At 36.9% G+C, this 11722-nt stretch overlaps 1 protein-coding gene across 1 annotated transcript; it reads left to right on the top strand.

Annotated features, from left to right (window-relative positions):
- The first annotated feature begins 657 nt into the window (after positions 1-657).
- On the top strand, positions 658-10023 carry LOC139718799 (cytochrome P450 2F3-like). Its single transcript, XM_071630264.1, has 9 exons — positions 658-829; positions 2249-2422; positions 3942-4035; positions 4655-4813; positions 5307-5518; positions 6453-6575; positions 7393-7632; positions 8559-8657; positions 9767-10023. Exons 1-9 carry the CDS (start codon positions 658-660, stop codon positions 10021-10023), a joined length of 1530 nt encoding a protein of 509 aa, XP_071486365.1.
- The last annotated feature ends 1699 nt before the right edge of the window (positions 10024-11722 follow it).

Raw genomic sequence — 11722 nt, forward strand, 5'->3', positions numbered from 1 at the left:
CACAGGACTGGATCCAATTAAGTATTTAATTATTTCAGTATGAACGCTGATCGACTTGAGGTTGTGGTGGTGTTCAGGAGGAAGATCATGTTTGGGGTTGCTAGGAATGGTTATTCCTCTTAATAGGGTTAAAAGTTGATTTGGATTATTTGTAGTCTCTGCATGTTACAAAAAAAAAAATGTATCACCCATTTTTCAAAATTAAAAAGCCATGGAGGGAAATGCAGCAAACTTCTTTGATGGGTTCATAACCAATGTAATCATTATGTCACAATGTTTGAGCAACAAGGGGTGCTGCCATTTTAACCTATTTATATACAACCATGTTGCCACCCCATGATATAGCAGACTTGATTTATTATACGTGTATTTGCTATGACATAGGGCAGGCCATGATCGTTACGTAAGATCGTTTTAATTATTAAGGAAGTATATATGGCATAGGAAGTCCTGCGCAAACTCCACCGGCTACAAGTTCGTCTTGTGGATACACACCAGATAAACACATACTACATTCTTCACGCCTTCATTTTGTTGTACTTCATGAAACCGTGCTTATTGCAGAGGTACCAGACGTCTCACTTGAACTTACACGACATAGCACCTTTAATAGATCCAAATAGTGCGTTCGATGTTTCAGCAGTTATCCACTCAACCATGATCGACATATTCGGAGTGATTTCGGAATCCAGTTTCGGACAGGTCAATGCGTTGACCATCACTGCCGCTCTTGTAGTCATCCTGACTTCGATGGCGATCTGGAGCGTCTTGCGGCCGAGCGGATTCCCTCCCGGGCCGCGGGGTCTGCCGTTCGTCGGAAGTATCTTTGGTGAGCAAACTTTGGTTTCCAATCGTCATCGTTGGTGCTTGAGTAGAATTTCATATTAACGTTTACAAGAAACCATACCACTATATTTCAACAATACACAACGTCACGAACCATCATGCCATATAGAAATTTTTCGAGTTGCATGTTTGAAAAAGTGTTACTTCAAGAAGATGAGATTCAGCGATTCAAATTGAAAAATATTATGACGTAAGAGATAGGAATTCATCAGGTGTATAAGAAAGCACTGGACACATTCTCTTCTTTTCGAGTTGTCATATAATAATGTTATCATTATCTTACCCATCACTGATGGTCTCTGACCCCCATCACACAGAGACAATCTTGTTGTTATACCAAGGTAAAATTTGTAAAGGGATTTAAAGGACAAGTCCACCTTCATATACATTAGGATTGAGAGAATGCAGCAATATTAGTAGAACACATCAGTGAAAGTTTGAGGAAAATCGGACAATCCGTTCACAAGTTATGAATATTTTAAGTTTCTATGCGCAGTCACTGCTCGATGAGAAGACTACTACAGTGTATGATGTCACATGCGTACAACTATATAAGGACAAAAAAAGAGAATTTTACAAAACTTTACTGTTTGAATAGAGTGCACATTTCTTCGACTTGTTACTTACGTGTATTATTCTTATTATTGATATTATTCCCCTGCCTTCTGAAAGAGAGAAGTCGAGTGTTCTTTTGCTATGCGAGAAAAATGGAAATATGTTGAATTTTCTTCATTCTTTCTTTATATCGTTGTACTCATGTGACATCACAAGCTTACTTAGTCTATTTATCCAGCCGTGACTGAGCAGAAACTTCAAAAATTCATAACTTTTGAACAGATTGTCTGATTTTCCTCAAACTCTCACTGATGTGTTTTACTAATATTGCTGCATTCACTCAACCCACATGTCTATGAAGGTGAACTTGTCCTTTAACCCCGAACCACTCTTGATTAGATTTTAAGAAGTTAAAATGGCTTATTCTTAATTTCAGGGATTACTAATAGTATCTTGTATGAAATGTATAATATACTTAGTTTGTTCAATTGAGTTTGTATCTAATCTATGTATTAAAAAGCAATACACAAATAAAATCAAATCTGGCTAATCTTTGTTTTAAACATTTGTTAAAGAAGTTAAGGGACTCGGTGTCTGGTTCACTTTGAAAATGGAGAGTACATAATATACTTTCCACCTTCTCAGTGTGCGAAGATTGTAAAATCACGTGACCCTCTGCACACACACACACACACACACACACATACACACACACATACACACGCTATTATGCCTTAATGATATGCAGAGTGTTACGTTAACTCGTGGTGTATACTGTATACTAAGTATCAGAAAGAACCTTATTCATTAATTCTCTTTTTTTGCCACGCACGACTCACGAATTTAGATATGACCGATAGTCCTGAAGTGGTGTTCGGCAACCTGGCGAAGAAGTACGGCGACATCTTCGGGCTGAAATTTGGGCAGCGATGGGTGGTGGTCTTAAATCGCAAAGACGTAATCAAGGAGGCAGTCGTGAAGCAAAGTGTGGAGTTCGCCGGACGCCCAGACTTTTACTCAGGTGAGTCGAGAAAAGGACCCTCAACGTGAACCAACTCAAATCTATGATATTCTGTTGTCTGGTGAGGAAAATGTCTTTATCTGGAAAATAACGATATTACGTCTGTATCATTGTCACTGTCTTGGTGGTAACACTAATATGCTTTGTATGTTTATATAATTGTATATATACAAATTGTATATACAAATACACACCCACACACACGCACACACACACACACACACACACATATATATATATATATATATATATATATATATATACTGCAAAAAGTCCGGTGTTAAATAGTGAACACCGAGCTGGTGTTAAATTTTCGGTGCTCATTTATGGTGTTAAATTAACACCTGCGGGTGTCATTTCCAAATTTTAAACTGTTTTTTGAAGAGTTTCTTAGTAACTGCACTTCTTATTGATTTTTGATTTAAACAAGACGATCAAGAATTTTACATTAAAATACTAGATTTTTGAAAAAAATGTGAAAATGTATTTACACCAAAGTAACACCAGCTGGTGTGGTCTCTTATTGAAGCTGGACGGGTGTTAAACCATTGATATTAACACCAACAAATATCAAATCAATACCATGTGGTGTCATTTTATATTTAACACCAGTACAGTGTCAAAATAACACCAGGTACAGTGTCAAATTAACACCACGAAGTGTCAGGTGAACACTTTTCAACACCATCACAGTGCATTTTCAACACCTGTGGGTGTGGTCCTTTATTGAAGTTTGATCGGTGTTAGATTTAACACCCGTGGTGTTAGATCTAACACCGATGTTTTTACAGTATATATATATATATATATATGTATGTATATATATATATATATATATATATATATATATATATATATATAATTGTACACAGTGAAGAGTTTGTTCGCAAAAAACCGGTAAGTCCATCTTTGAAGATTTTGAAGTACGGTCTCTGTCATAAAGTACAAAATAATACCTTTTAAATGATATATTGGTCACTACATATTATAAAGGCATATTTTTGAAGTTATGGTCAAAAGAAGCAAAAATTTTCTTATTATTCTCTTTAATTTTCTTGACCTTTAATCGCAAATATCTCCACTTGGCGAATATGGACTTATCGGTTTTTGCGAACAAACTCTTCTTATATTATATAAATATGTATATACACTTGGTGATTCTATCCTTCTATGAAGAGTGCCTGATGATTGCGCCTCATGGAGGTGGCATGAAACTCCGACTTAGTAGCAATAAATACGGATGAACCTGCTGTCAACCGAGTGAACTTGTTCCAATACTTCTAAATATATACATATATATATACAGTATATAGTATGCGCGCGCGCGCGCGCGCGTGTGTGTGTGTGTGTGTGTGTGTGTGTGTTTGTTTGTCCTACGATGTGCTTCCAGTTTAAACGTGATATACATATTCGTAGAATAAACATCATTTCTTGTATCGTCAGAAAATCGTGTCTCTCTATTATTTGATCCATACTAGAATGTATCATATTCTAAACTATTCTGTTTTGTGACCCGCAGCCGAGTTGTTTACCGACGGGTTTAAGAATATTGCTTCAAGTACTTACACCGACACGTGGAAACTCCACCGAAAGCTTGGTCATACAGCCCTCAGGTATGTAGCCTATCAGCTTCTGACATCATAGGAACCACGTTCTGTCCCATTTTGTAGTCCAACAATAATTTATCAATGAGCTGCCACGAGCTGTGTGTGACAGAGGATGCTTTCTGTTTATTTTATTTATTCATTTATTTCTAATCTTTTGTCAGGGTAGCCCATTCACCAATAAATAGTGGTCTTCCATGGAGCTCTGAATAATATTGATGAACATTATGTACATTAAACAGCAAGACGTATATACAGAGGATATACTATAAACGTATCAGGCATCAGGCCACCGCGCGTCACATCTGGACGGATTCGGTATGGAGGTGTATCAATAAAAATACATGGTCGCTTTTAATTGTCTTCCGGCGGTGGCGCCCTAGTTAATTCCTTTAGCTTCACATAGAATGCTATACATAAAATATCAGATAGGGTCTTCTCGTGTGCACTTCAATGGCCACATTCCTTGACGATTTTCGCTCCAGCGTCCTGGTTTATCAGGGAATAGACGATGATTTCCCCTGTAAGTTAAAATCGGTGATATTTTATTTTGTTTTCATTATTCATTTAATGTTTAAGATGAACCTAATGTGACTGACTGAATCGTTACATCTTTCTTGATTTCCAGGCACTTTGCAACGGGCAAGCCTTTGCAAAAACTAATAACCAGTGTCTACCCAAAACTGGAAAAGGAGTTAGCCGAGAATGAGGGAGAACCGATCGACCCAAGACTTCTCTTAACCCTTCTGATGTACAATGTCCTCACACAGATGTGCTTTGGGAAGAGGTATCTCGAAGTAAAATAATGCTTTTGTCGACCGAGTTGTACTTTTTTTTTTCATTTAGATTCGAGGTTTTTTTTTGTTAAAAATAAGGTCATTTATAGAGTCACAGTATTTAGCGTCAAATCAATTCTATTGAAAGTTTTGTCTTATATTTCAGATAACATTTTCCTCATCATTCCCACCAACTATAAGCAAAAGAAAATTAAGGATCATATTTCCTTTGCACATGACATGGATAAACATTAAAAAAAAATAAGCAGACAAACGTAATTTGTCTCCTTAAACTCTAGGCTACAATGAACCTGCATACTTGCAAATAGACTACGGATTATAGCAGGAGCAACGTATCTGTTAAGAATAAACTCAGAGGTACATTTGTTACTCTTTAACGGCATAAATTCATCATACACTTCTCATAGTTTAAAGATTTAATTCGTTCCTGTAATTGAGAGTATTTATCACAATTTCAACCATGTTAATTGAATTTCGTGGTAGCTATGGGTTGCACGACCCAAAAGTTAAAACGTGGATGGATCTGAATGACGAAGCGAACGCGACTTTTGGGCTAGGTCTCGCTGCAGACTTCTTCAAGTGGGCGAGAATTCTACCTACCTCAGGTCCACGTCTCATCAAGAGAGTGTCGGATGCCTTCAAGGATATGATCAGAGCCGAGGTGGCCGAACACCGGGAAAAGAAATACGATCCAGGTACGTGCTTATATCCCTGCTGGAAAATACGCAGTGTCCTACAGTGTGAACACACTGTGAACACAGTGTGAAATCTCTTCACATTGTTAAATTCGAGTGTTTCAACATACGGTATAGTGAAATCTTTGTGAATCATGATTCGAAGTGTGAACTCATTGTGAATCATCATTCACAGATAGAACATTGCAATGTGAACATTCTGTGAAAAAAAAAAAACACGCACTACAATGTGAAATCATCTTCGAGCGTTTTCACATAGTCCACAATGTGGACACACTGTGAACACACTGTGGAAGACTGTGTTCTTTTGGACAGGGATTCTCCTACTTCCAGTCACTGTGCAGTGGTAGGTTGACAGAAGAAGAAAGTGTGATTCAAAGTCACAAATGTGAAACTTGGAGAAAGCCCGTACTAGTTTTGTCAGGAAGGTATACAAGGCTCACCTAGTCCGTGTCTATCCAGTCGATGGATGCCATTAGTATTACCTAATTACCTATCAACTCTGCCTCGCAATATAGGAACTGAAATGTTTCATACTTTTCACAGCCTCATGCGGCCATCCCTGCAGGTACCCTCTCCTTCTCTTTCCAGCATTTAATATCCAAAGGTCCACGAAGATCGGGGGAAGCGTTTTTGTCGCTCCCGTAATCAATCAAATGCAAGGGTTTCACTGATTTTTAACGATTTGCCAAAAAAAAAAAAAATCCGACCAAACGCCTCAAGAAATGTCCCTGTGTTTGACGTGAGCAACTCGAGCTTTTTTGCTCTAAGGCAAGCCTTTCTCGGAGCTTCAGAACAGGTGATGTATTTGTTCTGTGCATGTGTGTTATTACGTATTTTCAAGCAGTAGCATCTTTCTTGCAATTATCAAACACATTATTTTTTCATAATGGACATTCGTGTCAGTCTTTCTTTCTCTTTCATTTCCTTTCAGAAAATATCAATGATTTCTACGGTATGATGCTAAAGACTCAAGAGGACGCCAAAAGGGAAGGTGAAAACGTGGACAAGCTTTCCGATGCTCACATCTTGATGACGATTCTCGATGTATTTTTTGGTATGAAGTAGACAAAAGTGTAAGAAATGTTTGTTAACTTGTCCAACTTTCAAAGTGATTTTTCTTCTGAACTCCTCATCATGCACCCTCTTCACGCTCTTCCGCCCGATTCATATTTTTCTCCTTTTTTGTATGAGAAAGTTTGTGACAGCCGTTTACTTGTGGATGAATCTGCTCTCTATGACTGTCTTTTCATACCTAAATTCGTTTTAGCACTTTAGAGATCAACATCACTTCAGAAAGCATGAACTTACTGGCGCATTGGTAAACATGATATTGTTTAAAAAAAAAAACCAATGGTATAATGGGTTTACAGTAAAAATATAAGATGTTTGATTTCAACATTAAAACACTATATATCGTCATCGTCATTCCACCAAAGATATGATATTTTATTGCCAGTTCACAGTTGGTCCTTTGTTACGATATTGTACTGACTTTGTGTTACCATAAATGTTTTGCCTTGTTGGAGAATGAAAGAAAATGATGTGAAATGAAAATATCATGAAACGAAAGACCTATTGGGCCTACAATCGAATAGGAACATATATGACATAGGGCAGATAAAATATGGTGTAAGATACACAGGTAATTGTGGGCTTAGTTACTGACTACTAGTAATTAAAGATAAAGGCTTGTTCCTCTCATGTGGCAACTATACACTTTGGGTGAGATAATTCTTACCGTAAGTGTAGTGATACTGCATTTGACCCGGATACTTGACAGAAACCTTGCGTCTAAAGTAAGTTGATGTATTCTGAACATTTATGTTGCCATTTTTGATACACCACTCCCGTATCTATTCGCTCAAATCCAGCTGGTACCCAGACCACTATCGACACACTGTATTGGGCTTTTGCCTGCCTTGCCGAGACACCTGAGGTACAGAAGAAAATCCAGTCGGAGATCGACTCCGTGGTCGGCCGTAATCGTGTGCCAACCATAGAGGACCGCGGGACGCTGCCGTACACCGAGGCCACACTGTACGAAGTAATGCGGTACAGCTCTATTGTGCCAACTGCCGTGCCTCATTCTACCACACGTGATACTACACTCCGTAAGTTTCTCTCACTGTTTCAGTACCTCCAGATTTAGGACCCTCATCGTAAGACCAGCGAGTTACAAAGTATGGGTTGAACACAAACGTTGTCAAGCAAACGCATCGACGAAATACCATAATACGTTGAATATAATGTTTGTAAGTATATTTTCCAGTTAATTTGACAATGTATGAGTTGCTACAGATATTGTTCCTTATTCTGAGGGTTCGTTGATCCGAAGGTTCGCGCCTTCCTGAAACACACAAACTCTGTATATCTAGATATCTGTAAATGCGAAAATAAAATGGGATTCGTTCATCGGATGGTTCGCGAATCCGAAAATGAAACAAGGTTTGTTAATTCGGAAATGAAATAAACTTCGTTTTTCCGAAGGTTCGATAATTTGAAAATGAAATAAACTTCGTTCGTTCGGAAATGAAAAGATGTTGCGTACTAACCCTCCTTCGGCAAATAATAAAACTGTTTCATATTTTGGGGTCGTCGAATCTTAGGAATAACAAACCTTCGGAATAAGGTAGCTTCGGAAATGTGAACTGTAACCGTCGCTACAACATTAGAGATTTACTCGATAGTTTACCTCAGCAGTTCGCTTTTCAGAAAATATACACATTATTCCGAAGGTTCGTTAGTCTGAAAGAGCGAATTGATAGATCCGACATGTGACCTTGTACTACTGGTGAGCTGAACAGTTATTCCTGTGTATAAAATCATTGTTACTTATCATTTCATTTTTTGTTTTGTTTGATATAATATAGTAGGCCTACATGTTGTAACAAATTCTTAGGATGAATCCATTGATGTCAACAGTTAACTCATACAATAATGTGTATCAAATCTTTCTCTTTTTTTTGGGGGGGGGGCGTACCTTCGCTTCACATTAATTCACATATGATTGTAATTGGAATGTCATTTTCCCCTACAGGTGGCTACTCCATACCAAAAGGAACCACCGTTATGCTCAACATCCACTCCATGCACTTTGACCCCGACGAATGGAGTGATCCGACATCGTTCAAGCCAGGTGAAAAGAACCCCCCTCAAAAACATAAAAGACACAAATACAACAGCAAACAAATAAAGAAACCAATATTGACTTGACAATTAATATGTAAATCTGCCAAGCTCAAACAAATGTCCAGGTGAAACGAGGAATTTGTATGTCTTTTCACTTCCATGGATTAAAAAAGAAATATGTTCAAATAAACATAGGACCTACATAATTCGATTTTTTTTTTGGTCGTTCTTTTTAATGCCCAATGAGTTCTGGTAGTGGTTTCGTTGGTGAGATTTAGAAAAATGAAAATACCAGTTGTCCTCTTAATGCTACCAAAGAGAGAATTCTGTACTAACAAAAACGGCAAAGAACTGTTATTGTTGTAAAAGAAAGAGTGGTTGTTAATCTTTCATGATCAGAATATTCCTTTGCTTATACACCGCTTTGATTTCTCACAGATGCACCGAAAGAAACAAGATATTTGATGAGTTTGTCCGAAAGATTCTCTCTTTCAAAGCACGTCTATTGTAAAAAAAAAAAGAAAGAAAAAAGAAAAAAAGATGGACTTAACTTGTCCAAAAGCATATGTGGTTGTTCATAAAAGCCATGCTCACCTCAAGCACATTTAGAATATCTTTTCCAAAGTTTCTTGTTTATTTTAACAGAGCCATCCATTACTGTCTTGTCGGCAACAAAAATATTGGTTTGTACATATCCTCTCGATGGATGCTAGAAGAGTGTTTACATTTAATCTTATTCAATTATCGTTTATTATGTTAACTCTGATGAAAAGGAATTACAATGTTTAAAAGATGATGCTGGCACAATGTCTTAACTAATCGAATTCATAAGGAATTTTTGTAACATGAAAGGAATGTATGATCCGTAGATTCTATTTATTGGTAGCATACAACCCGGAATTACTGAGCTGGGTTATAATTCAGTATAAAGGCTATATCGCGCAAAAATAAACATGTATTTATTGACATTTCTTTAGAAATATGATATTCAAAAGACAGGACCAATTTCTCTTAAGCCACAGAGGTAGTACTAATGCCATGATGTCATCATAATATCCTCCAACTGACGAACGAATTATTTCTGTTTATATCCTAATACTCTATCCTTGATTACAGAGCACTTTTGGGATGATGGAAGCACTGTTCGTCAGCACCCTCCCAGCTTCATGCCCTTCGGAGCGGGTCGCCGTAGCTGTCTCGGGGAGGCGGTTGCTAAGGCTGACCTCTTCCTCATCTTCTCCTGGTTCCTCCAGAACTACACCTTCTCCAAGGTACCGGGCAAAGAGAGCGTGAATCTCTGCAAAACCATTCCGAAAACAGTCACTGGGCGTCTGCTGACACCATACCAAATTGTGATAAGCAAAAGGAAATAGACAGGCGAGAAACATATCCTTTGCCCATTAGAAGAAAAATATTTGACGTAGAAAGAAATGAACACAATCAAGTAACTAATGATATCGTAGCCTAGATTTACCGTGGTTTTTTTTTGTCATTTAAAAGTATTTTAATGACTATCAAAGTGATACTTGTGAGAGCTCTAGGTATATAGGCCCTATAACCACATTTCTTAACCCATTTGTTTCTACGCTCAGAAATTCTATTCAAACTGTCTTGTAGTTATTTTGTTGCACCTTCAATTTAGAAATACGAACCATACATAATTGTAATCAAGGTACAAATAATAGTAGGAAATGAGAAGGAATTATTCTATTTTATGTATCGGGGTCTTTACATGTAAATGAGTCTCAGTTCAAAACGTGTCACTGGTATTGAACACTTCACTGCTTGAAGAGAGAATGCCGTCATAGAATACAAGTAAAAACTAAAGAAACAGCAATTTGATTTTCTTGACAAAAGAAATGTGTCAAAGAGAAACAGATAACGGAGGAAAATGAAAAAAAAAATAAGAATGACAAGTATGGAAAGATTGTACGCAGGAGAGAGAATCTCAATCAACTACTTCATTGTCGCAAACCATGCACAAAATATACACAGCTAGGACACTTGGCAAACATGAGGATATTTATTCAATACAATATGTTATATGTTTAAATATATAGTAAACATAATATGCTTATTTCATGTTCGTTATATGTATCATTATACCGTATATATAAAAAAATATAGATATATATATATGTGTGTGTGTGTGTGGTGTAATATACGCTATGTTACATTATATTATAACAATACATTATGAAATCAGAATTGCTTTCATGTCTCTTTTATTGCGTAGTTTTACGTAATTATATTCTATACGTTAAAAAAAAATATGATTAGAAGAAAAATTTTTGATTCAACAAGTTTAGTACAGCATGATGTGGTAAAAATGTGCCTTTCTGAGCGGTATCAGACGCATGAGGACGCCCTTCCAAATAGCATTATTATTTCTTAATTCCCCTGTACTCGTAATGCTACCATGATGTGTACGTTTCAAGTTTACCTTGAGGAGTAGGGCCATTCGCCCGTGTTTTACGTGTTTTACGCCATTATCAAAGTATCATCACTTGTCATACATATGTGTTCATTGTATCTATTAAAGCAGAAATGAATTGTCATACCACGCTTCTATTCATTTGTGTAATCTCTGAGGATTTATATTATTGTCGTCAACCCAGCCAGTCACCATCAGAATGACATAACCAGTGGCAAATGAACCATGTGCTCGTGAAAGGTACAGAATCGAATATGACTTACACAGTGCAGGCAGATAACACTGTGGGCTTGTGAAATGAACATTAATGAACATTAATTTTTCCTCAGTGTTGATAAACATTTATGACCACAATGACGACATAATGCAAAAATTAACTGTTGACTTTGCTTGTAGACAATGAACAGGCGAAGTATACAACATCACAACGGACGTAGATTTATTATATATATATATATATATGTATATATATATATATATATATATATATATATATATATATATATGTATATATATATATATATATGTATATATATATATATATTGCTGTCATGTTGTAGCCTGTGTACCCCACAAATACGGAGTCACGTCAAATGTAAGAATGATATCATGATAATCTGATTACTGTTGGATGATGT

The sequence above is a fragment of the Diadema antillarum genome, unplaced genomic scaffold (genome assembly GCF_040938485.1).
Source record: "Diadema antillarum isolate AM-2024a unplaced genomic scaffold, OU_Dant_1.0 scf00000099, whole genome shotgun sequence".
In the NCBI taxonomy this organism is placed as follows: Eukaryota; Metazoa; Echinodermata; class Echinoidea; order Diadematoida; family Diadematidae; genus Diadema; species Diadema antillarum.

Coding starts and splice junctions, on each gene's coding strand:
- LOC139718799 (XM_071630264.1), top strand. CDS start 658: ATGATCGACATATTCGGAGTGATTTCGGAATCCAGTTTCGGACAGGTC. Junction 4,814..5,306: donor CAGATGTGCTTTGGGAAGAG/GTATCTCGAAGT, acceptor ATTTCGTGGTAG/CTATGGGTTGCACGACCCAA. Junction 8,658..9,766: donor TCCGACATCGTTCAAGCCAG/GTGAAAAGAACC, acceptor CCTTGATTACAG/AGCACTTTTGGGATGATGGA.